The following is a 19,175-nucleotide window of genomic DNA, read 5'->3' on the forward strand; positions in this document are numbered from 1 at the left end:
AAAATGAGTCAAAAGAAATCAGTTTCAACTAAACTGAAGAGCTGAATAATTTATATTCTGAAGCCCATGTTTAATTCAGTAAGGTCTAGGCCTGATGTTGCACTCTTATTAATCAGCACAACGATAACCGGCGAGCGTGCTGCTCACAGTCCGGCTCGTAACACCGCTCTTCTCCAGAGTTGGGATGGTTTGGATTAGACGCGCATGCCGACGTCACGTGGTTTTCTTTTGATCGTTCTGTCAAAACACAGAGATTTGTAACACGAGCGTCGCAAACTAAGCACACACCGTTCTCCGTTCGAAATGTCTGGCCATGCATGCAGGAGAACACGTTTTGTAGATAACGGCGCTGATGGAGGGGTTTGTTGCTTCATGCTTCATATCAATATTTAAGAGGGCACCAAAGGTCTCAAAAACAGGAAATTCCTCCTTTTACTTGGTCAAAGCTGAAAATCACAATTTTTTTTTAGAGCAAATGTTAGCAAATGTGAGCAAATGTTAGCAAATGTGATGGTTGTGACTGTAGCCAAATATCAATTATCAAGAAAACAATATCAGTTCCAACTACGGAAGTGATGAGGAGAATAAATGCTTCCCTGATGTTGTTGTTGTTCTAAACACATGTGAGAGACGCCATTCAGAAGAACACAAAACGGCACACAAAAGCATTTCATTGTTCTCTTTGTTTTAATCAGTGGACTTCTACAACACACACCTTGAAGAGACTCACACGCTGGACATATCTGCCGTTTACAACACAACGCATGACTTCAGCCCCGTGTTCTAAAGAAAGTATAGGTCACTTCTGAGATCTAAAGAGAAGCCGCTCTTCAAATGAACCCAATCAAAGCTCATCCTGTCCTCAATCATACATTTAACACTAATCATTACATTTTTTTAAAAATCAAAACAGGAAGTAACTATTGCTTGTTTTTATGCAGAGGCACACAATTTATCATTATTTTACCCTGATCAATATTAGTATTGTTTTATGACGATTATGCAGCATTTGTCACACAGTTGGTGTTTCCTGTTCCTGTGACGAGAGCTCCTGCAGGACAGAGGGGGGCGGAGCCATGATGAAAACGGGCCTCGTCGATCGTGAAGCCTGGTGGAAGCCTCTCAGGTGCATTCAATCAAAATGTGATATCGGTGAGAGAACGCAACGAAAAACATTACAGGAAACCTCGGGGGGGGAATAAGTCTTGATAGCAGAGGTCCCTGAGAAAAGAAGACAAAACAAACGCGTTTTTTGCTCATTTTGTTTTCTTGTTTTATTCTTCGTAAAATATATTAAAATGACAGCGAGCACCATGCTGCTCACCTGACTCGATGACCGCCGCCGTCTCTGGTCACGTCTGTCTGTAGGTGAGAGGGGAAACACAAAAGAAGTAAAAGCCGACGTGCAAAGTCACGATTATGTCAGGAAATAATCATTCATAAAGACTCTGACTCAGCTGAATGTGTGTGCCACCATGAGATGATTCAGATTAAAGAAAGAGGAGGTAATGTACTTATAATAATAATAATAATAATGATAATGATAACCCTCCGAAGAGATGATGGATCGTTGTTCTGCCTCTGAATCATTTAGTATTAGCAGTGTAGCAGTGAATGCTTAAAAGCTAAATGTGGGGCATGGCGTCTTCGCTCTTTATGCATCTGTGCCTCTGTAACATGCTCCACTGCTCCACTTTCTCCCCTTGTCTGGAGCCCCCCTCACACACACACACACACACACACACACACACACACACACACACACACACACACACACACACGCAAACTAGTTCCACATGACTGTCAGTGTCTCTTTGTCCTTCTGGTTTCCTGTCTCTTTGTCATGCACTTTGTTTTGGCAGTGGATTTATTTTGAATTTACAACTTTCAATAAGCTGTTTCTTTTAAAAACCTGCCATCGGGGTCATCCCAGCATTCCTAGAAATGACATCAACGTTGGACAGTTCCGTGCCTCACCGTTACTTAAGCAGGAAGTAGCGGTTTCAAATAGTCCCAAAGCTCTGAAACAGTTGTCTGAGTGTTAAAAGCTGATCCATTCAGAACCGACTCTACAGCAACTGACTTCTAATTCTAACTCTATTCTTCATATCATTTAAATTGTGTTGGTATAAACAGCTTATAATTCTTATTTTCAAGCGATAACGGACTAAAGGAAACGTACTTATTAGCTTTACATTCCATTTCTGCAGATAGACCCGCCTAAACACCACCACCGCTACATTAAAGTCAGGATATCTTGGCCTCTTCTGGTTGGAAGCAGGCGGCAACTGTTCTGAAAAATGTGTCTTAAAGCTGCATTCTCTCTAGTGTCCACCAGGGGGCGACTCCTCTGGTTGTATAGAAGTCTAGTCTAAAATGACTCTACTTCTCTCTTGATTTATTCCCTCAGTAAACATTGTAAACATGAGTTTATGGTCTCAACCTCTAGTTTACAGTCTTCTTCAATACAGCATGATGTTCATTTAGTACATTATGGAACATTTAGAGTCAGACAGACCATAAAGCAGGGGATGCTTTAGGGGCGGGGCTACACAGTGATTGACAGGTTGCTAACAGATTCGTAAACGGCATCACTCCTCCGCATTCCAAATATGGTCACTTCCGCATTTTTTTCCAATTAGCCACCATCCGAAGTATTACTAATTAAAACGAGCCAGTAATTCAAATTGGGCGACGGACTTTTGTGCAAACGGGGCTATAACGTGAAAAGGTACTTTATTAAAACGGACACTTTTTTTGGTGGGGGGGGTACTTTTTTCAGATAAACCTGTATTTTTTTCCGCCAGCAAAAAAAAAAGAAACAACACTTTTGGTGCTTCCATCTGTAACCATAACACTGGTCAGATGTTTCCAGTACTCACAAAATGATGAGATACTTTAACAACAGTCAGAGAAGCAGCTCTTCACAGGTCACTCTACATGTGACATATCATGTATTGTGAGAACATTGGAGACAACTTTAAACGTGGCTTTACCACAGATGACGTGCTTCAGTTTCTTGCTGTTTCACATGGATTGTACTGAGCAAACGCAGCCTTGAATAGAATTACTTTTAAGCAAGAAGCAGTTCTGGAGTAGAAAGAATAAAACCGATGTGGCTGAGGTGGAAACCTTCATTGAACAGCAACTGGAAACATCTGGTCAGTGTTACGGTTACAGACGATGCACCAACAGTGATGGTGCATTTTTTTATTTATTTTTTTTGCTGGTGGAAAAAACCCCAAAATATTTACAACACTTATAACACTTAGTGGTGATGAGAACATAACAGTCATGTTAACTTTGTATGTGTTAACATGACTAATGCCTGTCTTCTTTGTGTTTGTGTCTGCACTCTTCACAGAGCAGGATGGCTTCAATATAAAGTACATGCACTTGATGCATTTTAAGGAATTAAGGAGTTTATTGAATAAACCTGATATAATATCAAGCAAATTGGATTTATTCATGGTAAATTAATTAACTTATTTATTGTGTATTCAAAACACATTGGGTTTATTAATATTATTACATACATTTTACGTGTTTCATTTATGTTTGACTAGCAAATATACATCACATTAAGTTTATTTATGTTAAAACTATGTAATCCCAATGGATGGACATTTTATATGCAATTAAAATACATACATCTTAATTATTAGGCCTGAATATTTCTGTGAGCGCTGTTAAAAGCCAACATGGCGACGGCCGTAATCCAAGATGGCGACGGCCGAAAACGCCGGACTCCAGGCTTTGAAAAGTCATTCCACAAACAAATGAGTGACGACACGACGGCTACGTCCATTTCTGATATACAGTCTACGGTTGGAAAGTGCAAAAATCACAGTGGACATACAGAACACGTCCCCAGGCAGTTCTCATTGACTCGATTTGTTTTGGTGTCCTTACTCTGAGACGCTCACTGTTGTCTTTTCGGGTCTTCTGCCGCTCCGTTGCTCTTCATGTATGGCACGTCTTTCTCCCCGGTGTCTCTCTGCCTGTGATACAGAACATAATACTCAAAAAATGCCTTCTTGAACACACACACACACACACACACACACACACACACACACACACACACACTTATCTGGTAAAGAAACTCATTAAAATAACGGAGCTTGTTTATTAGCTCATAATTGTGTGAGCGAGCTGTTGCCATGATCCATGGCGCTGTAGCCTCCCGGTATTGTTTGCCATTGCTGTGTGAATGGCTGAGCAGGGCCGGGGGGGGGGGGGGGGGGGGGGGGGAGATGGGAGATTGCACTTTGAGTCAATTAGCAGCCATGAGCTGGAGAGCTCTGATGCTTTTCCCTCCATTAGAAGAAAAAGACCCTGGAATACACTGTTGTTATGTATCGAGCTCAAGGCGAACCCTAAAATAATCACCGGAGTGATTTCAAATCAATGATGCAGATAAGTCTTCCCCTACCCTACGCATGCACTCGTGTGTGTTCATACTTGCAGTATGTGTGGAAGTCTTTCACGTGTATTTACGTGAATCCAGACCTTCCACAGCAGTTCCTTATTTCAGACAGATCTTCTAACGACCCGCTTGAACATCTGAAGAGTTCTCGAGCGGTACTCACGGTTTGATCTTGTTGGAGAATCTCTGCCGCAGGATGAGAGCGATGGTGGTGAGGACCACCATAGTGGTACACATGGTCCTACCGCCAAGGATCCCCCCCCCACCCCCACCCCACCCCCGCCCTCCTGCCTCGGGGCCGAGAGGATGGTTCACAGCGCCGAGACTTCTCCTCCCATTTGAAAAGGCTCGAACGGTAGAAAGGCAGAATTCTGTCGTGTAACAGTCTGACTATTTCAGTCCGTTGGCTCTCACTCGTGACTGGGGAGATTAGCTCGGAGGATTAGCTTGGATCAAGGATCTAGGAGGTAAACAGAGCATGCTGTGTGTTTCTGTTTCCCACTTCGTCACCGTGTCTTCAACGCAGCGGGACTAATGTTAAGAAATGACAACATTTTGTGAGAGAGGGCCTGTTGAAATTGGCTCTAAGCGGCACTTCCGCACACACATATATCTGGATGAAGCTAATTCAGCGTGGGCAGAGCGCAGCGTTCCTAGAATATATAACGAAAAGAGAGAGAGCGTATAGTGGGGTAAATGAGGGTGTGAATAGGGACTTCCAGCAGCTTATACTTAGCACTTGCTGACTCAAGCAGAGAATAAGGGAGCAGTAAGGCGAGCGAGAGAGAGAAAGGTCTAATTATGACACACTTGTGAGCAGAAATGAATCAGATATTCAAAGGATCCGACGTTGAGGCGTTTTTTTCTTTGTATTTTTTTTTATTTCAAAGTTGTGTTGAATACAGATAGAAAGGTGAGTCATAATGAAAAAAAAAAATGACAACCGTCACAATTAACCGTTATAAAATGTAAAAATGTCCTCTGAATATCCCATAACGCGAACACAGGCGGGCCCAGGCTGATAAAGGGAAACGTCACGTGATGTTTAGAAAGAACGGTATGTACACAGATATACACATTCGGTAAAAAGGCACATTTTTACAGACTAAAAGCGCTTCAGCCGGTTGAGGTCGTCAGCTTCGTCCAGCCCAGTTCCTCATAGACGGCGGCGATGCTGCAGTAGATCGTGGCAAAGAGTTTGGTCCACGCCACGGCCACCTCCGGCGTCACCACCGCCGGAAACTCTTCTCCCAGGACCTCCAGGATCACGCCGCTCAGGATCTGGACAAGAGACGCAACAAACGTGAACTTAGCTGTGAGTCGTTGAGGTTCCATTAAAGGAGTAGTTCGTATCCTCAGACAACGGTTCCTATGATATTTTACAAAAAGGTTACTCCTCATTTTTCGTGGGAATTTCCTACAAAATCCAGCAACACGTGTCACTTGCCGCTTGTTACGCGCTTACAATCTTTTCAAAATTAAACTTGAAAGCACAGAAAGCTCAGTTTGAAGATTTGCCCGTCGCCATCTTGTTTTTTTTTGCAACCAATGAACAGAAGTGACCATATTTGGAATGCGGAGGAGTGACGTAAAGACGCCGTGTACGGCTCCGGTAGTGTCAGCAACCTGTCAATCACAGTAAGCCCCGCCCCTAAAGCACACCCTGCTTTATGGTCTGTTTGACTCTAAATGGAGCATAATGTACTAAATGAACATCATGCTGTATTGAAGAAGACTTGAAACTAGAGATTGAGACCATAAACTCATGTTTACAATGTTTACTGAGGGAATAAATCAAGAGAGAAGTAGAGTCATTTTAGACTAGACTTCTATACAACCAGAGGAGTCGCCCCCTGATGGACACTAGAGAGAATGCAGCTTTAAGACACTTCTGCATCGGACAATGAACTTCTTCATTGTCAGAAGAAGAGTTTGCCGCCTGGATACATCCCATAATGTGCATCTGCTCCTGCAGGTCTACTTTCTGCCACGCCTAAATGTGTTGTAGCCAAACATTAAAGTTGATTAACGTGTGTGTGAGTTCTGTTTTTATTCACCTTAAAGTACACAGGCTCCACCTTGTGCCGCACCGCGTGCGCCTTGCCCACCGCCTTGAGCACGGCGGCCACCTTGTCCGAGTTGTCGAGGCTCTCCACCAGCGTGTTGATGGCGCTCATGACTCGGCCAGCGTGCTTCCTCAGCTGGCCGCTCCTCACCAGCTCCTCCGGCTCCTCGATGTGCTTGAACTGGCTGAAGAACTGCTTGGACGAGGGGAAGTTCACGAAGAGCCTGCGGAGGAAGGAAGGAAGGAAGGAGAGCAAAATGAGAGATGTGAGCGTGAGCAGCTGCCGCCGAGCTCGGCTAATCTCGCCGCCCTGCAGCCGGCACCAGCTCGATCCTGCAAAAACCCACGTTCACTTCTTGGTTTTCCAGCTGGCAAGATACCCTGAGTAAATACCAGCGCTGACATGAGAGAGCTGCATATTTTCCTTTTAGATGTTTGCTTTAAACTACTGTCGAAGTACTGCATGGTACAAAGGGAAAAAAAACATTCATCTGTGGAGAAAACACGACAGGTGATCATATAATAATACGCATAGAAAAATAACATCCTTTGCACTTTTTTGTACATTATGTTTGTGTTACAGGACTGGGTGTTAGTGTACTATTAATGTAAATGTCAATCAAGAACCAATCATTTCTTACCTGTATTTATTTGTGGTTTTCACGCCCTCACTCACAAGCACTGGAAAACCACAGTTTCTTCATTTAATTTGGCTTTAAATGTTATTTTTGGTTCAAGTTCCAGCACTAATATTTCTTTGCGCATCCTGCTCTCTCTCCAAGAACAAACACTCAGTTCAAAGAAACTTTCTTTTGGTTTATATCCCCGTTTGACCCCCAAGAAGCATCGCGGAGAATTAGAAAAGACGAACCTAAAAAAAAAAAGCAAAAAAAAAAGCACCCCCTCCCACGGTCTGGGAAGAGGGCCAAAGCATCTGGTTGCTGACCTGGCGACACACCTCCTACTGTCTCTGCAACAGCTAACACAAAAAGAACCAAACATTCCTGTGATCGCTCTGAACAATATAGCTGGATTTAAGCTTCACGCGTGAACTTGAGCGGCTGCGTCTCGGCTCTGGGAGGAGGGCCTTGTGATTCCTGGTTTCTAGTCTAACGAGGAGCTGCGGTGTTTAATCTCTCCCTCTTGTAATTGCATCACTGTGGCTGCATTTAAATAGCCTCATTAGTATTTTATATGATCGTTGGACCCTTAATTCTTCCTCGGCTGTTTTCTTAAAGACTAACCGGAGAGCTGAATCCCCGGAGACTTTTTTTTTTTTTTCCGTTTGGAGGATTTGAAGTTGAAGCTGCGATTCGGCAGAGCGACGGCTATTTGCTTTTACCGCTGAAGGGAGAATTCACTACGGTCGTGCTTATCGATCGATCCCCATTCCTCAAATTCCTGAGGGTGGGCGGGGTCGCTTGTGAAGGAATGCGGCAGAAAAACCCCCCCCCGGGGAAATTGAGCTAAATTAATTTTTGTTTCCACGTATTTATCATGAAACGAAGAAGATTTGTTTCGTTAAAGTGCCGCCGCTTAAATCCCTAATATTCAGAAATCTGTAAAAAACAACAACAGTATCTCTCTGATGAATCTGTACAAGTTGCGACCTACTTTTTTCGCTGACCTCCTTCTCAACTTTCACCTCCTGCAATCATAAAAGATTAAGGAAGGCGTGATGTGTCACGCAGGGAATCTCGTCACACGCGAAAGACCATCTAAGCCCTGATGTCAGCGCCTTTCCCATTCAGAGGTTTTGTTGTATTTGCAGTTCCAGTGTGAGTGTTTGAACGCAACCTCCTGTATAGTGATGATGGATGTTGTGATCAAATCTCTCATCCCTGAAGAGCAGAGAAGCCCGGCAGCCGGTGACGATGGAGATGTGTTCTTCAGGTTGCCGAGCCTTCAAATCATACGGAGCATGAAAAGGAGCTCTTCAAGTGCCATAGCTGTCTTGATTAATGGATCACCTTGTTTATCCTTTGCTGCTACGATGTGATGAACGGCATTAAGAAAAAGGTGAGGTGAGGTGAGGTGAGGTGAGGTGAGGTGAGGTGAGGTGAGAGTATTACGTTGCAACAATATGAGCTCCTTTGGACAGCTTAGCAAACTTCTAAAGTCAATGAGATCATTTGAATTCAGCAGCTGCATTTAAAGCTAATTTGACCTTATCAGTTTAGGTTTAGGTGAACTGATTAAAGTTGTGGGGAAATGAGGAGGAATTATGAAAAGTCCCCCAAATAGGAATTAGATACTATGCATGCATATTGGTACCGGCCTATGATCAGCGCACGCACCGTCCGTGTTTCTATCCGGGTCGCTTAGGAAGCCGTTCCAGATGTTGCTCTCCACAGCGACGGCTCTCCCTGGGGAACCCCGAGGCGTCACCAAGGTCAGACTAGATCTACAATCCCTCCGGCGGTTTCTGGGTCTACCTTACCAGTCGGACCCAGAAAACCTCTTAAGGGAGGAGTCATTTTGGCCGCTTGTATCCACGACTTCATTCTTTCTGTCACTATACCGAAAGCTCACGGCTGTAGGTGAGGGGTCGAGGTCTAGATGGACCGGTGAATCCAGAGTTTCGCAACTCTGAGGTCCCCAAACCAAAGACAGGCTCCTCCCCCTGCTGTTTTGGGCCACTTAGACACAAACAAGGCCCTGTCTATCGATGCCGTCCGTTGAATAACGTGAATTATTTGTGTGCTGATTTGGGATAATAGAGAACACCTCACACTTGTGTGACATGCAACCCGCTGATCAAGCCTCTCACTTCTAATCACGTCTGTCACAATAATTGAAATATCCTCCTATGATTTCAAGCTTCATACAGGAGATTAAAACTAAGAAGAAAAAAAGAAAAAAAGAAAATACCTGACTAGTATGGCCACCCCAACGTCATCACAGTTCTGGTAGACTTTGGCCCAGGAGTCCTGGACCATCAGCTTCTCCTTGTCGGTCAGTGGGATCGGTCTCTCCAGGGGGTCGCCCTCTCCCTCTCCCTGCATCCTCTCCATCTGGAAACACACAGTTGTGCAAAAGCTGAGCACGTGCAGAATGAGAGCAGCCCCTCCCTTCAAGACGAACACTATATTTCTACCTTCTTTTTTTTTTCTTTTTTGTTTGTGTCTCTTTCTTGGCGAGAGAGGAAGAATAATCGGTTTCCCTTCTCTCTCTCCCCCCCCTTTTTGCTCTTCACCTCTGAATCTCTGCTGAGCGAGAGTGTGAGTGAAGAACAGGCTGCAAAAACACAAGAAACACACGCAGCGAATGAGGAGGAGCCTCTCTACTCTCTCTTCTACACTCTCCCTTTCCCTCTCTCTCTCCCTCTCTCTCTCTCTCTGTCTCCACCTCACCTTTTGTAGGTGGCTTTTGATGAAAACATGATGAGATGAGAAACAAATCCGTCATAAGAGAGTCAAATGTGTAATTCATGCGAATGGGCGAGCCCAGACGCAATGTAAGATTACGATGTTGAAACAAGATAAAGGAGCACTCTGACCTTTTACCTCCATCGTCACCGTTGCGGAGATTAAAACTGTGATATTGAATTTCTCGCAAAGCCGGCGTAAATGTAGAGACACACACACACACACACACACAATGAAACAGCGTGACGTCCATCAGAATTAGGGCAGGCGTCTGTTCGTTTGTTCTGACAAGATCCAGATTATATTATATCCACAGACCCTCAAGAGAGCCACACAGCTCTCATTTGCACTGTTTTGTTTTTGAATTTGCACATTTCTCTACTGTTTTCACAGGGGTCATCGGTGGGAGTTCATATATTTCGTGCGGCGTAACAACTTGAAACTTCAGAATGTTGTTAGTCAGCATCTAAGCGAGGCGAGTGGGTTCCAGTTTCCAAGAATCTGGGAGTTAGCGGCCAAAAAAGAGAACAAACATGGAGCAGCAGCGAGGGGATATTTGTTGGCCTGACTGTGGACAGGGGTGCCAACAATGAACGGACACGTGTGAAACATTGACAGGGTCCTTTGAGAGTTCACTGTTAACAATCAAGTGTCGGCGTGGGGATGGCGGTTAAGTTGACACGGGTAATATTTATGGGATTGCCGCCCCTCGGGTATCTCAGAATTCATAAATGTGTGATTATCAAACCGGTCGATGTTATGGTGTCAGACAAACAAACAGACTTCTTGGTGAATGATTGACGATCAACACCCTCTTGGTTTATCATTCCACAGAAGACGTCTGATTCATTTGGCAATGCGTTTGTTATTGCTTCCACCGTCTCCACCCCTGCCAGGACATTCAGACCAGCTTTCGATAAGGACGACGGTGCACCTTGAACCCCTTCACTCTACTCATCTCGTTACACTACTATGACGTGACTCTGCTCAGTAGATCCAGGGCTAATGGATAATGACATCTAGTGGACAGTTGGAGAGGTTTTGCTTCTCAGGAGCTGACCAAATTCAATATTTGAGATGGGTCTAATGTAAAGAATTCATAGGACAAGTTAATAATTACGTATCTGAGAGAAAGCCCCTTCAAAAACTAAAGGCAAAAATAATGTAAATAACTTTGTTTTATTGTCTCATGAGTAGATGCCTGATTTTATACTAGCATCCTTGACATTTTAAATATGTTTCCAGTGGAATATTACTGACTTTTTGTGTGAACTTGCTGGTGTAAACGTTTCTCGAAACAATATTTATCTAAATTATAAATGTTCTGAATTTATTATTATTATTTTACATTCAAAAGCATGTATTACGTTGTGAAATAGAACCAAGCATTGATAAGAGTAGCTCCTTGTAGCAGTAAAATAATATAAGCCACCGTAGTTCTCTGACACGCTTAGAAAGAGACGGAGGGGTATGTTGTTGCTTGCAATCCATAGCCTCACCACTAGATGTCACTAAATCACATTACACTACATTACATTACAAATCACACTCTGTTCCTTTAAACGAGGGAACTTTAGCCTACAAACATGTCAACAAGGAAGGGAACTCTAGCTGTTACACTTATCAATCCTCAAATATGATCAAAGTTCACTTTTAGGCGAGTCGATAAACACGATAAAATAAATATATATACATCTCAAACAATCTCACACAAAAAATGACAGCATCACAATATGTACAAAATATTAAATATATGTCATTTCTCATTATATATTGTAAATACGTTTGTAAATACGTTTTTTTATTGACTATTAAATAGCAAAAATCCCAGTTCTGTACCGATTTGTACCAATATCAACGCATTCAAATTGCCCGCTAAGTGCTTCTGGTAACTATCTACGTGAATCACGTGACGATCAGGCGTCTTCAACAACATCCGTTGACGCGACTCTCTCTTTACACGGCTCCGCTTCGTGTCAATCGGTTCAACGATTGGTTCGCGTTCCTGCGGTGACGTCTTCTTAGAGGGGGGCGGGGCTCTCCTTAAACAGGAAGTATGACGTAACGTTTATTTTGGAGAAAAAAACCCGAAGCCGAGGCAGAGGTTTGACGGGGAAAAAATGGAGCAAAACGTTGAGGATTACAAGGTATTTTTTTTTTTTTTAAGTTTCACAATACGTCGCTGTCGGTGTTTTAAACGTGTGAATTGGTGGCAACTTTTCCTCCTCTCGACTGCGACATTTCTAGGATGAAAGTCCTCGAGCGCGTTGTCGTTATTAGCTTATTGTTTATACTACATGCTAGCTGTCGGGCTCTGAAGTCGGCACACCTGACGGCTACATGTTTGTCATCAGGCTGGAATCAAAGATGTCGGACTCTCAGTCGATACACTGGGTCATAATGGTGAAGGGAACCGATGTGTTCTTCTCTGTTGTCTTCACCGACTGACCTGACAGACCTGTGGTCACGTGACGTGATTACGTGACCAGTAACGTAAACATGTCCTGATTTCATTTGGTACACTATTTAGATATTAGTACACATCATTAATACCATTGTAATGATCGATTTTTAATAATTAGTCGATATATTTTAGCTTCACAAGTGTGTAGCTTGTGTGTTGTTGCTTTTTCTCCTCTATTTTGTGTCACATATGATGGTGCTCGTCATACATTTGGTTGATAAAAACAAGTCATTTGAAGCGTCACGATCAGCAGATGAATAGATAATCAACGTTCACCAAACTGCTCTTCGTTTTCAGCTCACATGTTCTATGATTTATATCCTCATTGATTGTTGTTCTCTTCTTCCCTCAGCTGATATTTGAGAAGGAGGGAGTTTACCTGCACACAAATGCCAGGAGGAGTAACCAGGACACAACCATCCCAGGGTTCATCCGCATTGTTGAGAGGGTAAGCTGAGTAGTGTGTGTGTGTGTGTGTGTGTGTGTGTGTGGGGGGGGGGGGTCAAAAGAAAAGCTGCGATTGTTTAAAACAACGTGGGTTTGTTTTTAGGCCGGCTTGCCAGCTTTAGAGTGGAGCCCGCTGGAGGACGAAGGCCGCAGCGCCCCTGCTGTACTCTACACCAAAAAGGTCAGCGATCATCCGCTTGCTACAAATGAGGCATTTCATTTGATTCCATGTCTGATTTAACTGTCCCCCCCCCCCCCCCCATCTACCCCGCTTCTTCTCAGGATGGAGAAGGAGGAGAGGAGGATACAAACTTCGACCCTGGGTACGAGCCGGACTGGGCCATAATCAGCACGGTGAAGAAAGAACGAGAGCCGGTCCCGGTCAGAGACTCAGGTGCCGTTCATCACCCGTCTTTTTTAAACCAACAGTTATTATTATAGAAAAGGCTGCGTTCAAAACTAAATGTTGCCCGTTTTTTTTTTTTCGCCCCCGCAGGTCAATGGTCGTTCTCGCTGCCTCTCTCAGAGCTCTACTCTCTCCGGAGGGCTCGGTTCTCTTTGGGGCGAAACTTCCTGGTGCTGACGAGTAGAGGCGGCCACCCGCTGCCCGCTCTGCACTTCCACAGAGGAGGGACCCGGGAGCTGTTCAGGGCCCTGCAGCGTTACATCATGCTGGACCAGTAAGTGTCATCATCCGGCTGACGTAAACAGCTCCAGACTTCCAGAGCTGTTTACGTCCGTGTTTTGCCGATCACGTGAGTGTGAAAGGCATCACATGAGGTTCTGTTGTGATCACCAGGTCACCGGTGGACGGGCGGCTCTTCCTCGCCTACCCTCACGACCCCGGCGCTCTCTCCCAGTCCTTCGACAAGCTGCAACTGTTCGACGACGGCGGCTCCGATCTCGTTTCGGTGATTTGCTTTTATTTTATTGATCGTGAAATCTATTGTCATCAGTACCAATGACTCACTGATCAAAGTCCCGTACGCTCGGTAATGGAGCTTGTGACTCCTGTAACCTCTCCGTCTGCTCTCGCTGTGATCCTGTTCAGAGATTCATCCAGGACCCATACGCCACCACATTTGGGGGATTCTCCAAAGTCACCAATTTCTTCAAAGCGGCACTTAAACCTCCGGGTTCCCCCGCCCACTTCCGCGGCGCTCAGGACCCTAGTTTGCCCCCCCAGTCCGATGAAGAGCCGGGCTTCGAACTCATCAACTGTGTAAGAGAAGGAAACGAATGAATTTAGAGCACGCAGTCGAGTCTTAACGCTTACAGCTTGTTGTTAACGGTTGTGTCCGTCCGTCCTTCCGTTCAGGGCGTAGAGCTCGGTCCCAGACCGGACGTGACCAGGGGACAACCTCTGAACAAATGGGACGAGTTTCTGGACCGAGAGGGGCGAGTGAAGAACCCGGAGAAGATCAAAGAGCTCGTGTTCAGAGGGGTGAGGCAGCAGAAGCAGTGACAGTGTGTCTCCTATGTAGAAGACGCAGTGTTTACTCTGTCAACCTTCCATCCGCCTGATGTTTTCCTTCCGTTCTGGTCCATCGCAGGGTATCGCACCGTCCCTGAGGAAGGAGGTCTGGAAGTTCCTCCTGGGCTTTTATCCGTGGAACAGCACGGTGAAGGAAAGGGAGGAAATTCTGCGGGTCAAAACGTGAGCGTTGGTATTACTGCGCATCGGCTCTTTTTAATGGTTCAATGAATAGTCAATGAAAACTCTTTTGACGCCTTTTCTCCGTCTGCAGGGACGAGTACTTCAGGATGAAGGTGCAGTGGAAGTCGGTGAGCGAAGAGCAGGAGATGAGGAACTCCCTCCTCAGAGGCTACAGGAGCCTGATAGGTCAGTCCCGCTGTCCGTCGTGAAACAGAAGAGCCCGTTGACGGCCGCAGACCTCTTGTTGTTTGAACTGTCTTTTGTTCTGTCGCGGCAGAGAGAGACGTCAGCAGGACGGACAGACACAATACGTTCTTCTCCGGGAACGACAACCCGGGTCTGACTCTGCTGCACGACGTGCTGATGACGTACTGCATGTACAACTTTGACCTTGGTGCGTATGAAAACACTAATAAAATGTAACAGAAAGTTGCAAGAATGTTAAGATTAGCCGTGGACAGACACAGAGGTGCACAGTCACGGACGCACGCAACACACACGAGCAATCTCTTGACTCTCCTGGAGGTGATAATAATAGTATTTATTATAAATGAGTTACTGGAACAAGAGCAATCTTTAGTCATTATTGGTCAGACTATGAATCTTCATTAGCAAATAAGCATTTTTTGATAAAAAGCTACAATAGAAACATTGGGAGATGGACTAGAATTCTACACGTTTATATAATTAAAGGGATGCTTAAGATGATCATTCAGGCAGACACTTCCATGACACTTCGTACGTCTGTCCAGGTTACGTCCAGGGGATGAGCGATCTCCTGTCTCCTCTCCTCTTCGTCACCCAGAACGAGGTGGAGTCCTTCTGGTGTCTGACGGGCTTCATGGAGCTGGTGGTCAGTACAAACGTCTCCCTTTCCCTTCAGGAACCAGTTTCGGGTTTTACTTCCCTCTCCTTCCATTGTACGGTAAACAGCCGACTGCAGCTCGGCAGCGACGCAAACCCAAAACAGAAGGTTTATTGTGGCTGCTTTCGTGCGGTCGAATGATTCCCGTGTGGCGACTTAATGCTTCATCAGCAGTTCTGATTTAAATTAGGTTTGCAGCAGTTTCACTGTGGTTTGGACGTCTTCCACCATGTTCAGCTTTCAGACTTAATAGCTCGTATAAAAACACAGTAATTGAAAGTACGCCTTGACGTAACAAGTCGTTCCTTTTGTTTCCTCTGCAGCACCAGAACTTTGAGGAGTCCCAGGAGGCCATGAAGCAGCAGCTCCTTCAGCTCAGCATCCTGCTGAAGGCTCTGGACCCGGAGCTGTGTGACTTCCTGGGTTAGTGGAAAACAACTCTCGGTATATCTTTAAAAATCAGATTCCTGATTTCAAAAGTTCTCAAACAGGTACATCAGGTATAACGGGTACAGAAGGTGTGACACCTTTTTCATTACGTCTGCCGTTGTCCTCCATTGAAGGAGCTGGATCAACGTTTTCAGGACTGCTTGTAGACTTGTCTGTGGTTATTTAACGAAATAAAAACCTCTTTCTTCTTCTCCATCAGACTCTCAGGACAGCGGCTCTCTGTGCTTCTGTTTCCGCTGGCTGCTCATCTGGTTCAAGAGAGAGTTTTCCTTCGAGGACATCCTAACAATGTGGGAGGTGAGGGCACCAGAGCTGCATCTATTCATCTACGTTGAATATTTGTACGACTCGGCGTCGTATAAGAGTGAGAAGAGAGAGAAAAGTGTATCTTAAGTAGAGTCCAGAGTCTTGTTTCTTGACCTCCTCCTCCTCCTCCCTCAGGTCACCTGGTCTGGTCTGCCGTGCGACAACTTCCACCTGCTGATCGCCTGCTCCATCCTGGTGTCCCAGAGAGGCGAGCTGATCGGCTCCGACCACGACTTCAACACTATCCTGAAAGTGAGTACCGAGTGTTCGTTCGCGCGAGACGGGAGAGGAGTCGCTTTGTCTTTAACGTGACGCTCTGTTGTGAACGCTCCCCAGCACATTAACGAGCTGACGATGAAGTTGGACCTGCAGACTGTCCTGCGAGGAGCCGAGGCCATCTACCTGCAGCTGACTCAGTGCAAGGTAAGACTTGGTGGACCAGTGAGGTTCAGCGTGGAGCCTCTCGGTCTCCGTGGTCATAATAAAGAGCAAAGGCTAAACCTAAGCGTTCTAGAAGCTGCGGTTCCTGACCTCTGCTCTGTCCTCCCTCAGGAGCTTCCCCCGAAGGTGAAGCAGGTCCTGGGTCTCTACGTCCCGTCCAGCTCCGAGGAGTACAGCCCGGACTCCCAGGACAGCGACACGCAACGCCTCCTCGACGAGTCCCAGGAAGGAGCCGCTTCTTCTAGTTCGGCATGCGTCCCCACCTATCCTTAAATCTGCAGGTCAGCCAAGGGAATGAAATAAATGGACGATCTTTATAATAAAATAAGATATATATATATATAGACTGTATATGATCCAATGAGGTGGAATGAAGAATGTTGTTACTATTTGTCAGAGGCAGGGGGCGTTGTTGAGGCTTTATTTTTCTTTTGTGAATGTGACAATTCAAGATGTTCTAGAAACACAAGCTCGTTTTCTTCGTGTGTGTCGTCCTCCTTTTCCATCTCGGCCTGTCTCTTGTTTACGTGTCCCGTGTCTTCCTCCTCCTCGTCCTCCTCCTCCTCCTCTTGACACGTTATTTAATAGTCATCTCTGCCTGCCACTTGTGATGCTCCTTTAAAAAGGGAAGAAGATGAAGGATACCTTGTTAGTGTGATGCCATTCCAGCACTATGCAAAGCTGTCTGCATGCCTTATAGTTTCCACACGTGTGGGCGTGGTAATGTTTTAACCTTTGTAATTATCTACATCATGTCATAACGTTTTCATCCGCTGATTATTTCCAAATAAACCATGAATTTAAAGAAGCAGATTTTATTTATTTTTTTCCTCTCAGGTCTGCAGGTCTTCTCACATCCGGGATCTGATTTAGTTATTTACAGGTTCGTAGCACAGACTCCAAAATGACCATAACATTAAATCCAAACTGTTGGAGCAAGAACTGAACATTAAAACATTCACGAGGGAAGCGTTTCAGACCGCTTTAGTTTTAGTGAGGTGTACCTAATAAACTGGCAGCTGAGTGTGAAGCCAAAGCTAGTTTGCAATGCTAGTCCCTGAATGGGCCTTTATACAGATACCTAATACACCACAAAAGTCAAGAAACAATTAAAAAATAACAAATAAGAAAAAGCGTCAAAAACAGTACAAAATGACGTAAAACGCAACAAAAAGCATTTAAAAAAAAAAAGCAAAAATCAACGAGAAAATGTGCAGAAAACACAAGAAACTCACCATGACACTTAAAGACAAGCAGCTGATCTCTCATGACTCATCCCTCTTTATTATCTATGTTACCTTGAGTCTAGAATGATCCCAGTAATGATCCACTTTGAGGTCTGTGGACAGAGACTCAAGTTCATCATATTGATGAGATCGGGCCGAGAGGATCCACCATGTCGCTGAGCACTGGAGGATCCTGCTTATTTACATTTATCACATTTATGTGTGAGTTCAATAGAAGCAACTAAAACTTATAGTGTGACACTTAATGTTAAACCCCTTATAAGCAAAGTGTACACACTATATCCAAAATCACTAATAAGTGTTTAATCGTCAGCAACTATAACTCCTGTGAAGCACCCACAACTAATATATGACGACATAATATATGACCACATAATATATGACCACATAATATATTACCACATAATATATGACCAGATAATATATTACCACATAATACAGTTGAAACCAGAAGTTTACATACACTGTGCAAAAAGACACATAACACTTTTTTTCCTCACTGTCTGAAGTTAAATCAGACTAAACCTCTCCTGTTTCAGGTCCGTTAGGATTACCAAAATTATTTAACTTTTGCTAAATGTCACAATAATGAGAAAGAGAATTTCTTAGAGAATTTTATATTACTTTCTTTGAGGTCAAAAGTTTACATACACCAAAAGTACTATGTCGTTAAACAACGTGGGCAAGCCCAGATGATGATGTCATGGCTTTTGAAGCTCCTGATAGGTTAACTGACAACATGTGAGTTAATTGAAGGCACACCTGGGGATGTATTTTAAGGCCACACCTCAAACACTCTGCTTCCTTGTTTGAAATCATGGGAAAGTCAAAAGAAATCAGCCAAGAAATCAGGGAGAGAATCGTGGAGCTCCACAAGTCTGGTTCATCCTTGGGTGCAATTTCCAGATGCTTGAAGGTGCCACGTTCATCTGTGCAAACAATTATACGCAAGTATAAACATCATGGGAATGTCCAGCCATCACACCGCTCAGGAAGGAGACGGGCTCTGTGTCCCAGAGATGAACGTGTTTTGGTCCGACATGTGCAAATCAACCCCAGAACAAAAGCTAAACACCTGGTGAAGATGATGGCTGAAGCTGGTAAGAAAGTGTCATTATCCACAGTAAAACGAGTCCTGCACCGACATGGGCTGAAAGGCTACTCAGCAAGAAGGAAGCCATTACTCCTAAAGAAACATAAAAAAGCCAGATTACAGTTTGCAAAAAGACACCAAGACAAAGACCTTAACTTCTGGAGACATGTCCTGTGGTCTGATGAAACTAAAGTGGAGCTGTTTGGCCATAATGACCACCGTTACATTTGGAGTAAAAAGGGGGAAGCTTGTAGACCTGAAAACACCATCCCAACTGTGAAGCATGGAGGTGGCAGCATCATGTTGTGGGGCTGTTTTGCTGCAGCAGGAACTGGAGCTCTTC

At 44.6% G+C, this 19,175-nt stretch overlaps 2 protein-coding genes and 1 long non-coding RNA gene across 4 annotated transcripts; 1 reads left to right on the forward strand and 2 right to left on the reverse strand.

The window, feature by feature from the left end:
- Positions 1–751: 751 nt before the first annotated feature.
- LOC137874285 (uncharacterized) lies at positions 752–4,679 on the reverse strand. Its single transcript, XR_011103282.1, has 4 exons — positions 4,593–4,679; positions 3,913–4,001; positions 1,325–1,362; positions 752–1,221 (listed from the first exon to the last, which is right to left on the reverse strand). It is a non-coding gene; the product is annotated as an uncharacterized lncRNA (long non-coding RNA).
- A 614-nt stretch (positions 4,680–5,293) lies between these two features.
- Positions 5,294–9,860, reverse strand: LOC137874297 (cytoglobin-1-like). 2 transcript variants are annotated; one of them, XM_068712929.1, is made up of 4 exons: positions 9,592–9,860; positions 9,366–9,508; positions 6,487–6,718; positions 5,294–5,710 (listed from the first exon to the last, which is right to left on the reverse strand). In XM_068712929.1, exons 2-4 carry the CDS (start codon positions 9,506–9,508, stop codon positions 5,546–5,548), a joined length of 540 nt encoding a protein of 179 aa, XP_068569030.1. In that variant the 5' UTR covers positions 9,592–9,860; the 3' UTR covers positions 5,294–5,545. The 2 variants fall into 2 exon arrangements, with proteins under 2 accessions (XP_068569030.1, XP_068569031.1); XM_068712930.1 differs by lacking the exon at positions 9,592–9,860 and having other exon boundaries at positions 9,366–9,585.
- Positions 9,861–11,904: 2,044 nt separating this feature from the next.
- On the forward strand, positions 11,905–17,301 carry tbc1d17 (TBC1 domain family, member 17). The gene is made up of 17 exons (XM_068712928.1): positions 11,905–12,009; positions 12,679–12,774; positions 12,877–12,954; positions 13,056–13,167; positions 13,270–13,453; positions 13,573–13,684; positions 13,825–13,995; positions 14,092–14,217; positions 14,327–14,430; positions 14,522–14,616; positions 14,708–14,824; positions 15,183–15,283; positions 15,619–15,718; positions 15,945–16,042; positions 16,187–16,303; positions 16,388–16,474; positions 16,604–17,301. The coding sequence occupies exons 1-17, from the start codon at positions 11,983–11,985 to the stop codon at positions 16,763–16,765; spliced, it is 1,887 nt and encodes a 628-aa protein (XP_068569029.1). The 5' UTR covers positions 11,905–11,982; the 3' UTR covers positions 16,766–17,301.
- Positions 17,302–19,175: the final 1,874 nt, after the last annotated feature.

This window comes from Cebidichthys violaceus, unplaced genomic scaffold (assembly GCF_023349555.1).
Source record: "Cebidichthys violaceus isolate CVI_PGR_0920_01 unplaced genomic scaffold, fCebVio1.0.p SCAF_183, whole genome shotgun sequence".
Lineage (NCBI taxonomy): Eukaryota > Metazoa > Chordata > Actinopteri > Perciformes > Stichaeidae > Cebidichthys > Cebidichthys violaceus.

Excerpts from the sequence above, each read along its gene's own strand:
- LOC137874297 (XM_068712929.1), bottom strand. The coding sequence starts at position 9,508 with ATGGAGAGGATGCAGGGAGAGGGAGAGGGCGACCCCCTGGAGAGACCG. Across the intron at positions 6,719-9,365 it reads GGGGTGGCCATACTAGTCAG|GCTCTTCGTGAACTTCCCCT; the intron begins GTATTTTCTTTT and ends CTTCCTCCGCAG. Across the intron at positions 5,711-6,486 it reads TGGAGCCTGTGTACTTTAAG|ATCCTGAGCGGCGTGATCCT; the intron begins GTGAATAAAAAC and ends TCTCTTGTCCAG.
- tbc1d17 (XM_068712928.1), top strand. The coding sequence starts at position 11,983 with ATGGAGCAAAACGTTGAGGATTACAAG. Across the intron at positions 13,168-13,269 it reads GGTCCCGGTCAGAGACTCAG|GTCAATGGTCGTTCTCGCTG; the intron begins GTGCCGTTCATC and ends TCGCCCCCGCAG. Across the intron at positions 14,825-15,182 it reads CATGTACAACTTTGACCTTG|GTTACGTCCAGGGGATGAGC; the intron begins GTGCGTATGAAA and ends ACGTCTGTCCAG.